At 41.2% G+C, this 22,889-nt stretch overlaps 1 protein-coding gene across 1 annotated transcript; it reads left to right on the top strand.

The window, feature by feature from the left end:
* The first annotated feature begins 702 nt into the window (after nt 1-702).
* Nucleotides 703-19,072, top strand: LOC119721175 (delta(14)-sterol reductase TM7SF2-like). Its single transcript, XM_038191074.1, has 13 exons — nt 703-851; nt 2,522-2,705; nt 3,159-3,443; nt 4,917-5,049; nt 6,840-7,036; nt 7,629-7,683; nt 8,943-9,137; nt 9,954-10,057; nt 12,119-12,241; nt 13,755-13,929; nt 14,912-14,992; nt 16,893-17,015; nt 18,408-19,072. The coding sequence occupies exons 2-13, from the start codon at nt 2,544-2,546 to the stop codon at nt 18,566-18,568; spliced, it is 1,794 nt and encodes a 597-aa protein (XP_038047002.1). The 5' UTR covers nt 703-851; nt 2,522-2,543; the 3' UTR covers nt 18,569-19,072.
* The last annotated feature ends 3,817 nt before the right edge of the window (nt 19,073-22,889 follow it).

The raw sequence follows: 22,889 nt of genomic DNA, 5'->3' as shown, positions 1-22,889 counted from the left end.
CTAGGCCTAGGCCCTACATAAAGAAGTAAAGATAGAAAAAGGGGCTAAGAATGAGAAAAAAAATCTTCAAGTAAAAAGATACGTACTTGTGTTAGGCTTCAACTGGGATATTAAAATCAACTGGAAAACAAGATAATAAATGAGAGGTTTGCGGAAACACCATGTGGGAATAATTTCTCAAACTAAGAAAATGGTTCTGAAAAACCTTCTGAAAAGAACCAGAGGCGTTTCCGCAAACCTTTCATTTAGAAGTATTTCCAGTTCTCCACCATGCAAAGCCTCAAATCTTACTTAAGATACAGGTAAGGAGTTCCATAGTGAAGCTGTGCGAAACTTGAAAATTTCTTAGAATTTGCTTTGGAAGCAATTACTGTATGTGGATAGCTGGATGGAGAAGCCTTCAGTGCGCCCAAAAAAGAACGATTAAAGACCGTTGGAGCACTTATTTCCATGATAATAGTTTCAAAAATGTTTTAAAATATGCTTTTTCTTCACGTTTTTCCAGTCTTGCTTTCCTACCTCCGCGCTTTTATGAATGAATAAGTACCGTTTACTCAAATTTCACACATATCTATTGTCCACATCATTTTGACAGCTGCACGCATACGAACGCCCTTGAAAAAGAGTAAATTAGCATAATTCGCTCACAATGTCCAATCAGCGTCAAGTACCTTTAACCCTTGTTAGACACAGCCAATCAGCGTCCTTCCCGCTGTGGGACCGCGAATGTGAAAATATTACCGTTAACTGCGTAACTTGTGTGTACGTTGTTTCTGTTGTGTATTTGAATGTGGTTTTTTGCAAGGGATCGCTGGTTTATTGTTTTATTTTAGACCAGAATTATAATTGAGGTAAGAATTTAAATTAAATTTAATTTTTTAGTGATTTTTTTAAGAATTAAAATCAAGTTAAAACGAATAAATAGATGAAAAATATTGTGCTCCATTGAGTTGTCCCGTAGGTGTCGGAATTACACGCATTTAGCTGCAATTTATTCACGTTAACAATGAAAGTTCCATCATGGCGCCAAGTCAGAGCTAAATAATTATTTATTGGGTTTTTGAAACCTTTGCTTCGGCTTCGCCTCCGACTTCTGAATCACTGAGAGGCAAACTAAACGAAATTATTCCAACTTTTGTCTTCGTATCAACCGATTGAATGAAATTGAAGCATTAAGTGATTAACAATAATAACAGGCACCAAAAATGTAGCTGGAGTTCCCGAAGTCGGGGCCTAAAAATGTCATTAAGACGAAGCCAAAGCCAGTCGTTTCGAAAACGCAATATTTTAGGCCCTACCATTAATAAATAAAATAATTCACTTAATTATTAAATTAAACGCAGTGGCTATTGTTACGGCAGCCGTAACGCATTTCCCATTTTCTATCGTTACGGTAGACATGGTAGACTGCAACTTTTATAAAACATGACAAGAAAATATAAAATTAGAAGGGAAAAAGTGAATTTGAACGTTATGAAATTCGGACTTTATTTCCCTTTTAAAAAAAATCCTCCAAAGCCTCAGGTTAGAAAAGGAAAAAAATTCGAGTGCAAAACTGAGTTTCGAACCCGCAACTTCGCGGTGCAAAATCCTACCCTCTATCGCCTGAGCTGCCGCACTGCTTGCTAAAACACGTGGAAACAAATAATTATATACCTGCGTGCGTATCAAAAAAGTATCGTAGAGGGCGCTAAACAACGACTGCCGTAACAATAGCCACTTCGTAAATTAAATTGGCCTTAACCTTTTTAAATAATAAATTTAATTAATGAAATTAAATTAGGGCCTACCTTTCAAATGTTTTAATTTTGTTTAGCCTATGCTGATTAGAATGGATGTATTCACGTCGCGTTTTCAGTCCCAATCATTGTCAAAAGTTAGCTTGAGTAACTCCATCTCCAATGCTTATCGCATTTGCATTGGAGCTGGAGTTACTCAAGCTAGTCAAAAGTGGCCCCTCAAAAAGATAACAATTTGGAGGGGAAAAAACGTAAAAGTTCTAGCAGAATAAAGTTCACATTTGCCTCAAACTTCAAAGAGAAACTGCCCAACTTAACCACCCTGTCCTCGCGGTATCAGCTTGCAAGGTCTGCCATGAAAACCGGCCACACATATCAGTGCAAGTACCAGCGATAAGAGTAAGACCTCAAAATAAATACAGAAAATGAAATATTCCATCAAAGATATAATTTCACTATAAAACCTAAAAGGCCTAATATTAGGCAAAGTCTTAGGACGTACAATGGACATGATCATGATGGGACGTTTGAAATCTTGAATTCGACAGCAAATATTTACTTTGAATTCATAGGCCTACCCCACTTTTCAATTACTGTTCTCCGATTTACTTGGACCCTACAAAATGATCCAGGCAAGTATGTTGTTAAGGCCAACTCATTCTGTTTTCAAGACTTGGTCTTGGACGATGACCTAAATGTTCCTTCAACACAACACAAATCTTTAACTTGCCTTGCTTTGCTATCCAACTTTATTTATTTATTTATTGCATTTCTTTACCCAGGTTATTCTTGCAGCCTTCAAAAATGCCAGTTTCTCACAAGTATGATGTCGGGGAGAAAGTGATGGTGAAATGGCCGGGCAGTGCGCTCTGGTACCCAGCCAAGGTCCTGGCCATCCAAGGCGAGGAGTACAAGGTCAAGTTTGAGGAAGGCACCGAAGACGAGGTCACTGCTGACTACATCAGGGTCAGTATGTCATTACATTACTGACTTACTCTGGCCACTTCTGTCGGACATTAGTGATGGCTCTCCAAGATCGTCTTTCTGTCGTGCAACTATGAATTTCCCTTGGTTGTAGCCGGGCGTCTTGGCACAGTGTATCAACATATGTAGTCTTTGGTCGTCCCACGTTTCGCCACCCTTGGGTTGGCTGCCAGAGAATCAAGCTGGCCACTGGTTGGTTGCTGGATCCTCTGCAGTGCCATTCCTATCCTAAATATCAAGTTCTCAAGATTAAGGCCTTTTCACACAATCGCCATTCCTACCAATGTTGAAATCAATTTTTCACCATGACTGAAACTGGATCCCATGAACACGGTCAGGTAAGGGGTACCGTAATATAATGCAACCATCAAGGTAAAAACCTCTGTGCAATCCATCTGATCCATTCTACCCTATATTTTCCCAATGCCTCTGCAGACTGTAGGCTCCTTCAGGCGGCGATCTTCATCCAAGTCCCCATCCCGGCGTCGTTCGAGGTCCAGGTCCCCGGCCCGCTCCCCGTCCCGGCAGCGAGTCTCCCGCAGCCCCAGCCGCAAGTCAGTGGCACAGAAGCAGCAGCAGCAGCAGCAGCAGCAGACCAGCTCCAAGACCGCCACCAAGTCCACCACCTCCACGTCCACAGTGGTCACACAGAGCAAGAGCATGCCTAAGCCAGACCTGACGCCCACTAGGACGCCTAGCAAGAGAATCCTCACCTCCAGGGTTAGTTCTCATTAACCTTAACTCCCACTACCTTAACCCTGGCAAATACCTTAACCCCAGCTACCTTTACTCTAACCACCGCATTAACCCAGACCTCTTTACCGACTATGTTTATCCCAGCAAACGCACATAACCCTAGCCACCTACCTAACCTTACTTGTACCCTCTACCTTTATTAACTTTAGCCACCTTAACCTTAACTGTGTGTAACATGACTTTATTTACCATAACGTTAATTGCCTTAAAGCTAGCCAGTTTATCCAGCATTCATTAACCATGGTAACCATAACCATATTAACCCTAACGTACCTGAATCCATCAAAAACCACACCCCTACATGTACTTCGGGGGATTTCGGCAGATTCAGGATACCTCCATATATATTGCACAAACTATGGGATTTTGATGGATTCAGGATTGTAAGCCTAGCAGAACTGCAGGATTTTGATGGATTCAGGATACCTCTATATTGAGCTGTTGGGGGACTTTGGTGGATTCAGGATCTCAACAGATTTACTCCCGCCTAGCTGGTGGATTCTAATGGACTCACTGGCCACCAACATTTTTTTGCGTGGCAAAATTGATGGATTTTGGCGGATTCAGGATACTTTCTAGTAAAAGAGCCCAAGGAGTTAGGGTTCAACCTTAAACCTAACTTTACCTTAACAGTCCTGAATCCTCCAATTTTAATATGATTTTTCACACGGGGTAAATTCTAACTACTTAAACCCTTACCATGTTAATCTTAACTAACTTTACCCTGGCCACCTTTACTCTATATCATACCCCTTGCTTCTTAAACCCTAACTATGTAAACCCCAATACATTAACCCTAACTACCTTAAACCCTAACTACCTTAAACCCTAACTTCAAATTAACTACCTTAACCCTAGGCACATAGCCCTATCTTAACCCATATATATCAGTGCCTAACTACCCCCAAATTTTTCAAACTCCAAAGTAATTTGATGAATACCAGGTTGTACAACTTGCTCACCATAATTCTATGTAGTTGTAGTAGATCTCGAGCAAGTTCAAACTAGTCGTTGATTTGTGTTCCAGTCAAACGTCGGTCGAAACGTCATCACAAACATTCATGGTCCCAGCTCCCTGCTTTACGTAATGATGTGCTCAGTTATTGGTTACAGGGATGCAACTGTACCTTGGGCTCTGGTTCCAAATAGTTGATTAGCGTATAACCATGCTGAGTTCAACAAGATTCTGCATAAAGTAAATGAACCCTTGAATGTTAGGTCTAGAGTAGTCTAACCATCAAATGTTCAAGTGAAGTTAGTTGAACCATAGTCACCCACATATGTAGTCCTCGCTGGAACTTGCACCTTGATGCTCCTTGATTTGATTGGTTCACCTTCTCAATCAGTGCCTATATCATTTTGCTATCATGTAGTCATTTTGATAAAATTCCCTAGCTTCTGTAAAACAAAGAGTCAACTTTTTCTGTGATTCCTCAGAGTACGACTGAAGTGCACAGCTATACAACGCGGTCATCCACCAAATCAGGCCAGCAAATACTGGAGCCCATGGTGGAGGTCAAGACAGGCAGAGTCCCTAAGACTAACAGCTATGAATTTGGAGGACCAATTGGTATGCCAATAACACTGTTTTAATTGAATACATAAGCCCCTGCTGTACTTTTATCAAAGGCTGATCACCAGCAGTCAGATCATATGTCAAGCAAGTACTTTGACTAGTCAAACATCACTCACCCGGAGTCTGAGCAAAGCTGTATCAAGTTTAAAACTTAAATAGTCCCAGACAGTCAATCCTGCTTTATGCAGGCTGAGAATTCTTAACTGTTGAAAACAGCTGAAAACAGAACTGTTAAAAACAGAACGGTTCGAATCCCGCCCAGGCCAATATGTGGATTGGGTTTCAGTCCCTGCCTGATTCTGTGGGTTTTCCCCAGAATATTCTTCTGGGTTTTTCCTCCCACCTCTAAGGCTAGGTTTACACTATGTTCCAGGCGGCACGGCAATCACGTTTCTGGCCACCGTGGACAAAACGGTATGGACGTGAGACAACGCCGGGGGACGGGTTGGGCAAACGCGACAGTCCGTGATCGCCGTGGATGCTGGGCCAGATTTTTAACTGTCAAAAAATTTGCCACGGCAGTCACGGTGCGTATGAGAAACCTAGTAGTAGGCCGTAGTAAAACGGGGTGAACACAACAAAACCTGAGAGTACGTGATAGGCCGTAACAAAACTTGGAGATGGTCCGTAGTGGGACTGGAAGCATGTGCATTCCCCGGCATCTCACGGTCCTTTCAAGTTTTGTCACGTTCTGCCGCGTTTAGCGGGCGTTTTGTCACGGTTGCTGCGCATTTTGTCGCGTTTTGCTTCGTTTCTCACGGCAAGCTAGGGTGTACGGTAGCCGTTTTGTCGCGTTCAATCACGGCGCGTCCAGATGTGTGACGGTTTACAGGCCCGGTGCGATGCTTCGCGTTGCGTTCTACTACGGTCTGATACAGCGAGCGCGGTCTGGGAGGGAGTATAAAAGCATACAATGATTGCTATTGCTTGGGAGACCTTCTTTTCATACCGTGGGCACAAACTTGCTCCGAAGCTGCCCGGCGTACACGTTTCATCCGTAGAAAGCCTTGACAGAACGCGAAAAACGTGTCAGACTTTGATTAGAACATGAGGAACGTGAGGGACCCCAGAGGGACCCATTCAGAACGTGACAGGCCGGGAGGGAACGTACTGGCATCCGTGGTAGACCGTGGGCCGAACCGTAGTGCGCCTTTGAGCCTCCGGGACTCAGCAGCCCCTTTCCTCGACGGCCCATCACAGATACCGTGATAGACCGTGAGAAAACTTAGCAGGACCTAACAAAACTTGACTACGGAGGAAAAAAATGCCAAAATCCCACGGCGCACTATGTTTCGGGTAAACGGGGCTGCCGTGACCGCCGGAAACATAGTGTAAACCTAGTCTAAAACTGTAACTTATTCTCATTGTCTTCATTCCACGGGTTTCTTCAGGTGTGCGAGCTACAGTGCCTAGGGCACTTTTGAGGAATCCTCAGTTTCGTTACCAGAAACGATTAATAATAACTACAGGGTGTAGGAACAACCACACGGTGTTGGCTATTATGTTTGAAGCAATTATCGTAAACTTCGCCACACACATCAACTCAAAATGCATTTTGACATTTTTTCAACATGCTGCTAGATGGCGCTCTAACATTTTATAACGTCACCTGTAATATTTGTGTAAAGCACAACGTAAGCAGAGACTCACATCGTTGAAAGCAAGTTCACATCTTTTGCCAATTTTAAATTATTTGGCACTTCATACGATTTGTATGAAGACAAAATCTTTCAAGAGCATGGAATGTATATCTCTGGTATTCGTCTCTCTTCCTGTCGCAACAGGTGCGTTCTTCATCATGGTCAGCCTGCCGCTGTTCATCTACTACCTGTACTTCACCTGCAGCAAGACCCTGTGCAAGCTGCAGCTCTTGCCGGCCTGCACCCACGACTGGCGGGACTACTACGACCGTGATGCCTACCTCATCTTCCTGGGCTGGATGGTGCTTCAGGTCTTCCTCTTCATGCTGCCTGTTGGCTCGGTGAGTGTCGCTTTCCCAGAGGGTGAAATTAAACACACATAAACTGCTCAGACAAGAACGACCTAGAAAATGAAAAAATTATTTGGAGCTGTCGCATGCATTAGAATGCACACTTGCGTGAAATAATTCCAATAATAGCCTTACTTTGGGCTTATTTTTTTTAAAATAGTAAATCAACGTATGGACATCATACATATGTACCTGTGTACCTCAAATTTCAGGCAAAAATGTCAAGAGTCCACTTACTATCCCTAATTATTTGTGGGGATAAATATGGTTAATGTAGGGCAATATGGCCATTTTTAGGGTTTTAAAAGGCCTCGAACACTTAAAATAGCCTTTATGGCAGAGCACCATGGCCAAGTACATCTGTCCTTTATCCATTGTGTACATGAGCTTAGAGTATACTCAAACTGAGCCACAACTATATTTTTGAATCTGTATGGAATAATTTTAATACATTTTTTTTTTCGGACCAACAAGATCACCGAGCCCAAAACCAGTAGTCTTTACTAATTGTACAAATGGGATGGCTCAGGAGCAATTGTTGTGTAGCTATTTAACATCATTTTATTTTTGTTACTTAACAAAGGTCGTGAAAGGCCTGCCACTTCGCACTGGACAAAGGCTGGAGTACAGGTTGAATGGTGAGTACTATCAACAATATGAAATAATATAGTAGCGTTGCAATGTTTACACATCGGTGCTCTGGATAAAATGGATTACAATTTTACAAAACATGAAATCGCGTATCAGTAGGCCTATGTTCATGCTTTGGAGGTGTTGCACCATGAAAACTGAAATGTAAATTGAATTGCTGGTTTTAAACAATTTAATATTAAAATTTATGAGCTCTGAGATTGAGACATGGAGACATTGCAACAAAATATTTACCCAAAATAAGTATCAAATGAAACATATTTCAACTTGTAATTTAGATGCATCCCACTCTTAAGTCCTACACTATTAATGTATAATTCTTAGAGCTTACCGTTGTAATATTTTTGTAAGACCAAATATTGTAGAAACAACTGTTTGCATTCAAAAATCTAGTTTTCTTCCATAATTACTTAGCAAGAGAAAATCCTTAAAAGATGTATTGTCTGTGTTATTTTCAAGTTGCAGCCCAAAAAATAGATTTCATGTATAATTTGCAATTTTGGCAATAGAAAGGTTGTTTACTTTGAATGAGACTGGAATGAAAACAAATTACCCCACGTTTAGTTATGAAATAAGTTCCTTACAAATTGTGAATTATTTGTAGGCAATAATTTTACTTCTCGCAGGGTGGACAGGTTTTTGCCCCTCCCTCCCGTATTAGAATCAATAATGTAGTGACTGAAAACCAGTCTACTAACAGGGAGTATCTGTTTGTGTGCAAACACAAACCAAATTACTATTTTATTTCAGATGGTTGCAGACGCCCAAAGTAGAAAAAAAGTAGATTTTTTTTTTTTTTAATATACAAGGGAAAAATTGCGTCTGATAAAGAGGCATAGACATTGGACAGTACATCTTCTATTTGGAAATTTCTGCTAAGTGTGGGGGTACGTGTGGTCTAGCGGTGGAGCACAGGATTCATGATTGTGAGATTGTGGGTTTGAGTCCCGCCGTGGCCATGCGTGTTGTGCCCTTGAGTAAGGCGCTTTACCTCAATTACTCTTCTCCACCCAGGTGTTAAATGGGTACCGGCATTATTCAATGCTGGGAAGGTAACAGACTCGCTGTGGAGGAGGTGTGGCGATCCCCCCAAAGCAGCATATGAGTCTGGCCCAATCGCTAACGAAAGAGAGATGGGCACTCTGTGACTCCGTTCCTGTGAACACAGGTTCATCCCCTTTACCTTTACCTTTTCTGCTAAGTGCAGACTATCAAGTTAATCCTTTTTCTCGCCTACCCCTGCCAGGTTTCTTTGCTTTCATCGTGAGCCTGATCCTCTTCGGCGGTCTGGTCTACAAGAAGTACCCAGTCACCGTGGTCTACGACAAGTTCCTGCCTCTCTTGACGGCAGCTATGATCTTCTCCCTGCTGCTGAGCGTGTTCCTGTACGTCAAGGCCAGGAAGGCATCGGGGCACGCCTTGGCACCCAGCGGAAACTCCGGTAAGTCACTTCTATGGCATCCGCAGCTAATTTCACAAAACAGTACTTTGTGTAGGACTTACAAAACAAATTTGTTGCTCAATTGTGTGATAAAATTATGATCGATTTCACGAAACTTGGGATAGCTGCGCAACGTTTTAAATAATCTAAACATCTTAAACGAGGAAAACAGCGATTACGACGACGTTTGTGTATGATTTTGTTCGGTCATGAAACAGTTGTTGAATGGCCTCCACCTGCCATTTTTAAAATAGAGTTGTCCTGTCCGACTTTGGAAACATGCGGCGACTCTAGAGAATTCTGTCACAAGTAAAATGGCAATTCATTTCACAAAGCTGTGAGTGTCTTGTATCAACCTTGATAAGTTGTGCAATGACAGGCTCCACGATGATCACGATTTGCTGGTGAAATAGGCCAGTTTTGTCGCTACGCCACAACCTACGCCACCTAAAATGATTGTGCTAGTTACGCCATAATGTGTTGATCAAGTTGGGAACTTAAACACTATGAAACTTTCGTGAAATGTGTCATAACTGAAATGTTGCTTAGCGTGAAATACTGCGCAACTTTTTCAGGCATTAAATTGTGGCGCAAGTCAAATGAAAGATGATGAAATGAGCTTTAATTTAATGTGTGTCTCAAACACCTTGGAGAGTTGTGAGTATTTTTTCTTGATTTCGGAAGTCCCCGTATTTATCACTGGGGTCTATGGCAGTTTATTTACTGGTCTGCAACCATCAAGTAACAGGTCTATACCATAGATGTCTTTATGGTTTCTTTCAATTCATGTCATGTGTCTTTCCATCATCTCATCAGGCAACATTGTCTATGATTTCTTCATGGGTCATGAGCTCAATCCTCGCATTGGAAGCTTTGACTTCAAATTCTTCTGTGAACTCCGCCCTGGACTCATCGGTTGGGTAAGTCCACTTTCAGATCGTTTAGTTTACTTCAGGCATCTTGTGAAAATTGCCTAGTGTAACTTGGCCTTTATTCCATTCCAACAATGCACAGTGTCAGCAAAGCAAAAGCATTTATACTTGTAGATAAATCCAGCAGCAGTACGAAAACACTTGAGGGTTTCCTGACTCTTCAGATCGCTGAAAGTGACCTAGATGATAAAATCTATAGAAATCACACGAAAGATCCTACATTTTCACCCTAATTTCTTGAATTATTCTGGTTATACCATTATTCATGTTATAGACCGTTAGTGCAATAGCTAGTACTTACTAGCTATTGCACTAACGCTCAGGATGAAGCTGTGCAGTTGAGATATTGTAATTTTTTTTTGTAATATTTTTTTTTTCTGGTAATGAAACCAAAACCTCAAAAGCGCCCTAGGCACTGTAGCTCGCAAGCCACAAGAAACCCGTATAGAGAAGACAATGAGAAGAAATGACAGTTTTAGAGGTGAGAGGAAAACCCCAGAAGAATATTCTGGGGGAAAAACCCACGGAATCAGGTAGGGACTGAAAACCCAATCCACATGTGGACCGAGTCAGGAATCGAACCCGGGCCACAGCGATGGAAGGTGAGGAAAAAGAACCACTGCACCAACCTTTTTGTGTATTTAGTCAGCGTACAGTAAACAGTCGTCTGATATTCAACAAAGAGTCGTCGGATCTCAGCTCGAAATTTGTTAAAACGTAAAACAAAATGGCGGTCGTGCGATGCAATTTTGAAGGAAAACAAGCTCTCAGTGGACTGTGTAGCTACTTTGAAATTTCAACTCTAATATTCCGGTCTAATTCATAATTATTCAATGAATTGTCCATTTACAACTTTACACACATTGCCTCGGTATTATAATCTCGTAAATGTAATGTTTATGGCATAAAACTGGCTTAGAAATGACTCTTCGTATTTTGCGACGACCACTAGACACGTCGTAACGTGTTTCAAGCCGTTGTCAAGGAACTTACGACGTGTTCAACACATCGCAACATTCGTGAAATGGAAGATACGACGCGTCGCGAGTTGAGACGTGTAACTCGAGTTGCGACGCGTCGCAGTGCTTCGTGAAATCGGGTGCAGGACACACAGCGTGTGCGTACTGTACTTTACTGGTTCATGTGCACGACTTCCTGAATGTGCCAAAGCTATATAGCCACAGGGTCTTTGCTTGAGCGTCAGGCGTCATCGGCCCGTGAATACATTCGAATGTAACTTGCGATGGTCTCCGAGACTAATCCCCGCCTCCAATAACTTTGGATCATTCGAAATACCCAGTGGATGGACTGGGAGCCAGTCTAGGTCTCCCCCAACTCTCCTTTTCTGGCCGTTGAAGGGGTACTGTGTGCAGAGCCCATACTAAAACAAAATCCTAATTTCGAAGGAAAACTGAGGGCAGTCTTCAAGCCTTTTGATACAAAGCAGTACAGATACATCACGAGTCATGGCCCTATGGCCAATTAAGTACTAACTCACCAGGTCCCTCAATGGTTGCAGACCAGTAAATCGGTCCGAAATTGCCTATGCCGGCCAAATCACGATTTGCATGCCCTCAAATTCTTCAGTTATTTGAGCATGCTGTGGGCCATGAACTTGAGGGTTTGTAAAAAAATATGGGTGGAAGCCGTGCACAGGACTGTGAGCTTGTAGTTCCGTTCAATTTGAATGAAATTGGGGCCCTTAAAGCGCTCTATTTTGCAATGGAGTGTAGGCATCGTTTTTCAAAATGGCGATGGGCTTCAGGACTATTTTCAGGGGTGATCATCTTCGGATGGAAATTTCTCCTAAATGTCATCAGTTGACCCCCCCCCCGAAAATTGAAAAGAAAATGAAAGATGATGAAATGAGCTTTAATTTGATGTGTGTTTCGAACACCTTGGAGAGTTGTGTGAGTATTTTTCCCGAATGTCTGAAGTGGGAGCATTTACCATTGGGGTCTATGGAAGTCTATTTACTGGTCTGCAACCCTATGGTTGATTATAGTACTATTTTCTTACTGCTACCCCTTTTGCTTGTGTGATCTTCAGGTGCTGCTGGATCTAGCCTTTGTGGTCAAGGTCTGGACAGACTTCCCAGAGAATCCTCCCTGGCCGCTCCTCTTGCTCACCTTCTTCCAGCTTCTCTACGTCGCCGACTCCTTGCTCTATGAGGTCAGTCACTTTGGTCAACTTCAAAAAAAGTGTGTTCCTAAATGTATCCAGCTTTCGTTTTGGTGAAGAACTCTTTGCGGTTACAATGAAGCTGGACCAGATTTTTCATAAAAGCTACTAAGCAAGCAAATATTCGTGCTAAGCACAAATCACCTACGTGTAGGACGTATTGGCCAGCAACCTGTTTCTGCTCAACAATGCTTTCTGTGCTATAAAATTTAATAGCAAGATGTATGCACTGTTCATTTTATTTACTTGTTCATTTTATTTACTTGTTCAATTTATTTATTTGTTCATTTAATTTACTTGTTCATTTCATTTACTTGTTCATTTCATTTGCTTGTTCATTGTGCAATCATCAAGTGAATGATCAGTAAAGCAAGAATAATTTTTCTCTAAAAAGAAGGAAGTAGGCCAGTTCCTGGTCTGTCCATAATATTTTCAATTTTAAATGGATTCGTTAGAAATTGAATGCTCATAATCTGTCATGTTTTTAGGTGAGCTTTAACTTGTCTTTTGAATGTCGACACTAATATGCCTTGTCTGTAAAGTGACTTTTTGTTTTCGCTTGAAAATAGAAAAAATATTTTCAATGTGTTATGGACTTTAACCCTAACCCTACCAGATGCAACCCAGTGCATCAGGTGTAAAAAATCAGTGGGGCCTTGCTGCACTGAGCCATCAACACCAGTGCATAAACGGCCAATTCTGAGACAATGGGAGCTTGTCCCATTGAACAATGCCACAGTTGTATCCTGCTGCAGTTGGTTACCAAAGACTCCGAGGCAGTTTGGCCTTGAGATTTGTGACCCGATGGATCTTGCTACACTGGGCAGGCTTGTCACTTAGACAAGTGTTGCATGTTGCGGCGTTCAGCAGGGCTTCTAGCCAAAATACCCCGGAGGGTTAGGGTTAAAGGGAATATACATCATTTGCTTTTGCTGTTATTTTCAGAAATGGATGGAATTGGGGGGTTGGAAATATATAGCAAATATAGTTACACTGACTTTTTTGAGGTTTTGGGTTCGAAAATGCTATAAAAACCAAGAAAAACAATCATTTTCCTGTAGTCTGGTTCCCTGACTCCATATAAGAAGAAACAGCAGTTTACATACATTGGGGAATTGTAAGGTCAGGGAACCAGTCTAGCTGGCTTGTACCCGTTCATAGGTGTGTTATCGATTGCAAACAAGTGCGATGGTCAATTGGGGCCAGTATCTGAAAAAAAGCCAGTTTTTCCAACGCTGGTCGGCCGACCAGCATTGGAAATTGATACAAAAATACCACTTTTCTTGAAAATGACAGTATACCAGGTGCCATGATTTTACAGGATGCTTTACACTGTCATTCACTAACAGTCCAGCAAGGTATTTCAAAATGATTTTGTAGTTTTATTTTTTGATGTTTGCAAATGTTGTATTTTCCCTTTAATCTTTACACATTACATTACGACTGACGTGTAAAGCGTAGTTCTGTTTATAGGTCGATTAAAAGAAATTGTGTTTACACACAGCATGCAATCTTGAGCACCATGGACATCATCCATGATGGCTTCGGCTTCATGCTGGTCTTTGGTGACCTGGTCTGGGTTCCCTTCACCTACACGCTGCAGGCCCGCTACCTGGCTGACAACCCAAGCCGCAGCACAATGCCCAACTACTGTCTGATACCCATTCTCATCCTCGGACGTAAGTATCTCAGTCCCATTTCAAGGAGCCACTACACCTGAAAGTTTGTTGAGCAAAGAAATGTTTGCTAAGCATAACAAGCTTGATCGGAAATATCTTGGAAGCTTCGGGCCAACGAATTCGTGCTCATATGCATGAGTCATGTGATTGTGCCACATAATTTCTGTAAGGAGTATTGTGTTGAGTAAACCAATATCAGGTTTTTAACCCAAGTTACCCCATGATGACCTTTGACCCCAGCTTGGTCATGTGACATGTTGGGGCTGGGCTACTGATCCTTTTGAGAAAGTTTGGTTGAAATTGGTCAAAATATGTAGGAGCAATAGACAATGTCAACGTTTGTTACTAACTAACCAACTAACGGAGAGACATGATTCGTTGAGCTACTATTCGGCAGCTAAAAAAGGGTTACCAGCCAAAACATGATGTGTTGTGTACTATGTGTGACTGGTTCTCAGCTAACTCATGCTATGCACGTGAATTTTCTGAGCAAGATAGTCTGCTTTGTGAGCAAATGCGCCAAGGGCCCCATTCAATGGCACTGCTTATCACTCAATTTTGTACTAACGAATAATCCAACTTGGAAACAATTTTTAGACGTTTTTGTTTATTGACAATCTCATCCTTGCTTAGTGTATATTTAAAACAGGGCACTGCTACAGTAAAGTAAAAAAAAAACGGGAAAAAAAACGTTAAGTCTGTCACAAGACAGTGTGGCCCATCGGGCCAGTGTTTATCTCCAGTTTCAGTGGCATGAAACGATTGACCATATTTCTATTCCCCCTGGATGGGATGCCGGTCCATCGCAGGTTACTCCCCAGCAAATGCCAGTACCCATTTATACTCCTGGATGGAGAGAGGCAAGTGGGGTGAAGTGGCTTGCCCAAGGACACAACATGCTACAGTAACCATACGTAATAAGCAAATGTCATCACATTTGTTCAGCGATTAATTTCCACTCAATCATTTCTTCTTTGCACAGTAATCGGCTACTACATTTTCCGTGCGTCAAACTCACAGAAGAGTGCGTTCCGGGAGAACCCCTACTCCAGCAAGTTTGCCGGTAAGTATTGCCAGCAGAAATGACAGCAGAGAATACGAACGATCCACAATAACTCACAAAACAAACTATTCTCCATCAAATCAAACGTGCTGGTTCATAATTAGCTCCAATGCAACACGTTTTTGACGTGGCATAACCAGAACAAGAAAGGATCAGAGTTGACATGTGTTGAACAAAGAAATTGACTGAAGCTGAGTTTGAACCTACGACCTCCGGAATGCCGTATCGGTGCTCTACCAACTGAGCTATCCAGCCCTATGTTGGCGGTTCCCCATTTTGTCAATGTCTTTGTTCAATGTCTTTATTCAAAGAACAAAAGCATTGACAAATTGGTGAACCACCAACATAGGTCTGGATAGCTTAGTTGGTAGAGCACCGGTACTGTATTCCGGAGGTCGCAGGTTCAGACCCTGCTTCAGTCAGTGTCTTTGTTCAACTTCTTAAAGGGCACTGCGTACTGAAATCCCCGAACATTTCATGCATTGAATTGTTTACTTATCCTATTTCAAACATCTGGTTAAAAGTAGTCCAACCTAATGTCTTACAGTTCCTGAGAAAAGACAGGGGAAAAAAACGATTGTTTACATCGGACACGACGGAGTACGTTTTCCTGTCGTTTTCATTCAATGTACAATACACGTTGTGTGTGTCACATAAATTACACACAGCACCAATGCACAAATGTGGTTTCTTAACACGTCCGCAAAAGGCGAACACTTTACGGCTGAAATCACAACCAGCACGCACAGCCCGATCTGTTGGGGTCGCAAAAGTGGAACCCAAAATTTGTTCTCGCACGAAATGACACAAAAACGACCAGTTTTTAAAGGATGGTTGTGTGGATGTTTACATCTTACTTTTGAATGTTCTTTACGATTAACATCATTTGGTTCAAAATGCATTTTGTAGCCCAATTGGGCACTTTCCAGGACGCAGTGTCCCTTTATAACCCTAACCTCACCTAAAGCTACAAGATACTACTGAGTAGAAACCTGTAGTACAGTGAACTCCGGCTAAACCGACATCGTACAAATCGCTCAAGTCGGCCGTCTGACTAAAGTCCCGATTGTCCGTAATGCATTTCCATTGAATTTTTTATTTCTAAGTCGGCTTTATAAGTCACCATTTCGCTCAAGTCGTCGTGTTACTCTCGGTCCCCTTTCCATAAAAAGTATTACAAAATCCTTTGTATAAGTCGGCATTCAACAAATCACGCATTGGCATCGACTTCCTGTACTGCAGTTGGCAAAGTGTCGAGTGAAAAGTGGTTTCGCACGGCCCGTGATCGCTGCATGCATTGGTGTTGAAAAAGGGTGTCCTACTGCATACATTGCATATGCATCGTGAGCATGTCGTCTTATTAAATGACTACTGCTGCTGTAGTCAATGCGTGCGTGGCATATACCGGACCACACATGCATTTAATTTGTTACTGTGCACGTACATATGTACTTTATGTATCGTGGTCGCCAATACCCCAAACGTGATGATACAAGGATACATGTTTTGGATTCAACTCAAGCATTAAGGAGATAAACCAGGGTAAATCGAAGCCAATTAGTGCAATGAATCATGTGTGCAAAAGACCATTCATGTAAGTCGGCAAAATGACGACTTACAGCAGATATCGGCATTTGCGTAAGTTGTCACAAATTCTCGGGTCCCCAGAGTGCCGGTTTAGCCGGAGTTTACTGTATGCATTTCTTTCCATACAAGTGTAAACAACTCATGTAGTATTCTGTTATATTTGGTCCTTGACCCCCAAAGAGCCCTTACAACGTTAGGGTTAATATTAAAACCCACACCAGTTGAATATTACCCTTTTCTACCCATCCCCAGTCTCCTCACTGAATGATATCAGTCCAGTTGATAATATCCATTCTCTTCTGTCCCCTCCTAGCTTCCAACATCCTGATCACGGCGTCCAAGAAGCGTCTCTTGATGTCTGGCTGGTGGGGCTGGGTGCGTCACCCTAATTACCTGGGAGACCTTATGATGGCACTGGCTTGGTCCCTCTGTTGCGGTAAGTCAGAGTGCACTCTCCTCAGAGTTATAGTCACATCAATCACAGAACAAAACACATTAGCAAGGTGGTGCTTATAAAATCGCTTTATTTAAGTGTCTCAAAGCGCTTCGTAGTTAATACCCATGTTGCACACCCATTTATTCTCCTGTTGAGATGGGCAATCATAATAAAGTGTCTTGCCCAAGGACACAAACACGATGTTTCCCATTGGGGTTTGAACCTATGTAGCATTGCACATGAGTCAGACATCGTAACCATTGGACCAGAGTGGTCCATGAGCCCAATCACAAGTCAGATAACAAGTAAGAAGTATCAAGCAACTGCTAATGAATATTGATATAAACAATGCGCTTACCACAGTTCGTTTGAATAGCTTGTGAATTAAAAGCTTGGGCACTTTGTAGTGGGCATGTGAGGGCTGGAATTCAAGTATGGTATGGGTGGCTTGAGCGTAAACCGCTCGCCTCTCACCAAGGTGACCACGGTTCGATTCCTGGCCTCGGATCCTGGGCTGGCCGCGGATCACATGTGAGTAGAGTTGTGCGTTGGTTCTCTCCTGTGCCACGAAGGTTTTTCTCTGGGCCCTACGGTTTTCCTCCTTCCGGAAAAATCCAACACTTTCGATCTCGGGCTGTGCTCCGTGGTCATATATGGGTCGATGTGGCCGGCAGCCATAGGCGCCTTTACGTGCCAGCGGCCCGACCAGGTTGTAGCTGCGTCCTTTGCAATTCAGCATACCAGCTGCGAGTAAGGATGATTAGCCTCCCCAAATTATTATTATTATTGTATTCCATGCAGTTGTCGTAGATGAGGCTATACATGTGGCCTATTGATGCACACACTGGCTTGTGAATGCAAATTTGGGCCGGTAGGGCCTACTTGTGAACTTACTTGTGACTCCAGTACATTGAACCGGTGTGTGTCAGTAAAGTCTACAAAAAAACATCAAATTAAACCGTGTAGTTTAATTTGGCCTTTTGCCAGATTAGAATGGCCCTTCAAACTCTTACTCCATGAAATATGACATGAAATTTATTCAAGTCACTTATCCACTTTGTGTTGGACACTTTGTGTTAGTCAGTTTGTGTTGGACCTGTAGTGTTATATATAGACCATTGTATACAACGGACACAAAATGACCCTTAACTGTGGAACAATATACCTTCCAGTAGCAGATCCCTGGACACTGTTTCTTCATTCAAAACACAGCTCAAAACACACCTATTCACGGTATAATTGAACTTCCTTTTACCATTGATGGTTGTTGCTGTTTGAGCGCCATGATCTAGATGGAAGGAGGCTATAGAAATCCCATTTAATGATAACAATGGACTGAAATACACCGTCACTAGAAAGTCATGCCCTAATAATTGACGGCTCTCTTTCCAGGCTTCAGCAGCATAGTGCCCTACTTCTACCCCATCTACCTGCTGATCCTGCTGGTCCATCGCGAGATGCGCGACTCGGCCCACTGCAAGCAGAAATACGGCACCGTCTGGGCCAAATACTGCGAGAACGTCCCGTATCGGATCTTCCCCCGCGTCTACTAAAGACTCTGTCAAAGGGGTCGCGTTGCTGTGCTGCATTGTTCCTACATTTGGCACTGCGTGTGACACCGTGACTATCACCTATCACTGTGTGCCACTGTGTCAAAGAGTGTGAAATTACGGTTGGATATCGGACATTTTCGGACCGTTGGTCACATTTGCCTGAACAAAGACGAATTTACACAGTCAAATTTGGTACTGTGAGTGCATTGTAAGTTAAGGGAAGTTTTGAACCATGCATTTGGCAGCTCAAAATTGATTGTGCTTTTTCACTATGTTCAGGCACGCACTGTGTCTCGTTTCACCTTCTGCTGTGTTACAATCAATCAGGGATTTTATACTTGTAAAATGAATATTTGCGTCGTGGGAATGTGAATTTTGATATTGGTTTTTGACCTTTACCGATTTAATTCTATAAGAATAGAATATGTTAAGTTCTCCTGTCAACAAGATAGTACTTGTGGTATTCGCTGCTGCATCGGATTCGAACCTCCAACAGACCCAGGCGAGATGTATGATTTCTGCACTAGTAAGCAGGAGGGTGTGGGTTCGAGTCCTATCCAAGCAAGCTTGCGCAAACTGTCTCACAGCTCCCAGATAGCACTGATTAAAGCTACAGTCCGCCATTTGAAGCTATCCCAAAAAGTAACTGACGTAATGATTGTTGAAAAACATACTTGGTTGAAAGATAGTAATGGGACTAAACTCCCTGTGAAAATTCAGACGCGCCGTTGTTTCAAATAGGAGTTCGTTTTTTTTATTCGGAGAAGCGCGCGCAAGCATTGACACGACGCACACGCGCGCGCGGTTGCTATAATTCGTCGGATCAGTGCGCGACATCGCTTCTCTGCAATCAGCTCAGTGAGAACGTGTATCGGAGGCTGAATTCAGGCCCAATTTAAAACATGATTCAGCAAATTTTGATTTGAAATCGAGATCCTAGAATGTTGTTTTTCTCGAAATATACAGCTGAAGCTGAGCTGAAACTTCATCGGGTTAGTTGTTCAGTACCCTTCTTTAGATTTTGAGGACTTTTATTGCTTCAAACGAACAAAATGCACACATTACAAAGATGGACTATAGCTTTTAAGCACTACAGTGCTTATAAAATTACGTCGGTGAAAGGTGAACACCATTATTAAAATTTCATGCTTCGTCCTGTGATATTTTGTTAAAGGTTTTATCATTCCATATATGCAGCTTTTGGTAATGCCTACTTTTTCTGAATGGCTTTTATAAAAACTTGGATTGGTTAACTGAGTTGGATCAATTTACATTTTTACACAAACACAATCGTCCAAAATGAAAAGTTACAAAGAATAAAGAATATTTGATGAAATCTTCAGTGTAAAATGAAAAGAAATGTATAATTCTTCTTTGTATATGAGTCTCTCCGAACGAATCTTCAGGATGATGGACGCAGAGTACCAAAGAAAACATCCCCTTTTTAGCAGATTGTGATCACTTATTTATTTAGAATGCTACAGGTTATATTGGCTGCCGTTCAGATTATCGTTGTTTCTCTTAGTGTGCTAGTTTTGTAAATTCTGCCAGGTTTTGTGATTTAATGCTTTCACACTGTTGTGATGGAATTGCTTATGTAGTATGAGTGTTGAATTTGGGTTTTATGGTATGGCAAAAGGGAAAACATGGCGGTAACTTTTGCAGTGTTAAATTCTCCAAAATATCACATTCATAAATTTCTTGAAGGTTTTTGCGTGGTTTTTTTTGTTTTGTTTTGTTTTTGTTTTTTCAGGTTTTGTTTTTGTTTTTTAACTTTAATCGAAACATCAGAAAGTAAGAAATGTAGTCTTAAGCATTTATTTAATGATTATTGAGTGATTTTAGATCTCATTTTCATAGATGATTTTCTTCTGTTTGATTATATGTGATAAACGGGTTTTTTCAGCGTACAATATTTTGTTTTCAAAGGAAATAATTGTCACTGGGTGAGTACGTGTATATAAATTTGTGATTTACTATAGACATTCTGTAATTTTTGTTTTAGAATAATGGGGGTACTAAAATTCTGCAGTTGTCAATTTGGAATGAGAGGAAATGCCGAATCTGTAGAGTTGCTGGTAGGAATTTCACTGTATTAAAGAGATAATGTTAAAGGACAACTATTAAAGGGTTGTTTAGGGGAAAGGAATTTAGAAGAAAACATGAGGTTTGGGAATAATCTATAGTTTTAAAGGTTTGCACTATACAAGGCAAGTCAAAAAAAAAGGGAAACCAAAATGGCAGGACCACTTTCCTAGTAAATTTCTGCATGTAGCACTTTCAAAATCTAGGATATGAAAGCCCAACCAATAAGCTTTCTTTTGGTACAAGAATCATTCAAATCACTCATGTAGTTTTCAAGTTACGGAATTTTAAACACAACCACCGTTTTAAAGTTCGGTCCACGGATCACAAAAAGGTGTGTGTTCTTTCAGCAAAACGAAAACAATTCACACACATCCCTATGTGAGTAATTTGAATGATTCTTATACTAAAAAGCTTATTAAGTGGACTTTCATATCCTAGATTTTGAAAGTGCTACATGCAGAACTTCATTGAAAAATTAGTCCTGTCATTTGGGTTTCCTTTTTTTTTTACTCGCCCTGTACATGACAAAAATACTGTCAGTTTCGATTTGGTGTCCAAAAACTGGTCTTTCTATCCGTTTTATATAGGTATTTTGCGAAGTATTCGAAGCAAATTTAAGGAACACTTTTGTCTCTATGATGGTTGTAAATATCTGTATTATATATTGTAGATGCTTGGTTGTCAATGTAACGGTATTTGGTAACGAAAATACCAATGCCAATAGATAAACTTCAGAATTAGTTGAAACCTGGTATAGTCATTGTCACTTCTGAAGAGATCACAAACCATTGTTCCGATACCATCATTTTCAATTTCTCCAAGAGACCGGAATTAGAAATTATTCAGTAACTTTGAGATTTCACTTGGACGAAAATTCACATTCCTTTGTTTACGTTAATTGCATTTTAAAATGAAATGTAAATAGAATGTGGATTGTAATGTAAATAGTATTTTTAAGCTAATTTCTTCTCAGTCATAAAATTATTACCAAAAAAACACCTTAGGAATCTTTGTAGATAGACAAGTATCATTTATGTTGGACTAGTTTTTAACCAGAAATCAAATGGGTAATGGCAGTGTATGCAGTGAATTTGTATTGTCATATTTAATCTTATTTCATATCCAATTTAATTAGTTTGACGATTGAAACAGGTCTTTAAACAATCCTTAAAGACAGTATTTAACTCTTTTTTTTTTCATTTACAACTACATGTAATGTTCCTTTTGATTTGCGACTAACCTTGACTATTACTTAGGATTTTCAACTTCTAATATCGCTATATAGCGTAATGTATTCATTTCATTAACTGAGTTTCGAAGCAATTTCAACATCCTTGTTTCTTGAAACATTCTACACTAGATTGCTCTAACCAAAGTGCCTACTTTACCTTCAGTGAAAAATGTTTTTAATACTCCCATCTGAAATGTGTACGATTACGATATAAATATACATTGTAGTTTTTTGATAGGTTTTGTTTGAATGTAACAGAATGAAATAAAGTTTCTTGAGTCGATGTAACTGAATTCCAAGCAGATGAGTTTTACTGTAAATGTTATACAGTTGGGTCAATCAAAGCGATTATTCACTCTTGTATTTCTAACTTGTGTGAATTCACTTCATCTATCCGAGTGAAACGAGGCACAAGACAACTTAGAGTGAACTTCATAATTTCAATCGAATAGATTGAGTATTATATTCCAGGCCTCAGCGAAAACACCTACGTGTCAAAAGAGGTCCTACTTTTTGATCCTAAATAACTCTGTTGTTTACCAATAGAATTAAACCAAAATTTCAGATCCTAAGCAAGGCATGACAATTTAATGGAGCGAGTTTCAACTGCTTTGTGAACAGGGCGAGATGTAAACGCCACATCATAAATTCTGCTTTTCAGAATTTGCCACTGTCGACTTGTGTAGGAGGCTCACCAGAAATTGTGGGCCTAGGCCCGGTAGGTCCATGCGTTAACCCTAACCGCCCTGAATCCTTCAAAATCCCCTTTGCCAATGTGGAGGAATCTGGAGGATTGAGGTTACGTGGCAAAAGTGCGTTATTGAGTTCGTAAGATGCACTTTGTCAAGGTCTTGGGCCGGACCTTGTGGTTTTTTTTGTTCAGCCATGCATATGGGCGTTGATTATGCTTGAAATCCTCCGTACTGCTCCAGGATGTCACTGGCCAAGCCTCAACATATTGACAGTCACTGCCGCAGGATTTTGTAGGATTCAGGCAGTGGT

The sequence above is a fragment of the Patiria miniata genome, unplaced genomic scaffold (assembly GCF_015706575.1).
Source record: "Patiria miniata isolate m_02_andy unplaced genomic scaffold, ASM1570657v1 HiC_scaffold_13, whole genome shotgun sequence".
Lineage (NCBI taxonomy): Eukaryota > Metazoa > Echinodermata > Asteroidea > Valvatida > Asterinidae > Patiria > Patiria miniata.
Note: the sequence above shows the minus strand (reverse complement) of the source record. Positions and strands in the feature narration are given on the sequence as shown.

Bases quoted from the DNA above. Each gene is read 5' to 3' on its own strand.
- LOC119721175 (XM_038191074.1), top strand. From the start codon at position 2,544: ATGCCAGTTTCTCACAAGTATGATGTCGGGGAGAAAGTGATGGTGAAA. The intron at 7,684-8,942 runs GTGAGTACTATC...TACCCCTGCCAG, and splicing joins GCTGGAGTACAGGTTGAATG to GTTTCTTTGCTTTCATCGTG. The intron at 13,930-14,911 runs GTAAGTATCTCA...TTCTTTGCACAG, and splicing joins ACCCATTCTCATCCTCGGAC to TAATCGGCTACTACATTTTC.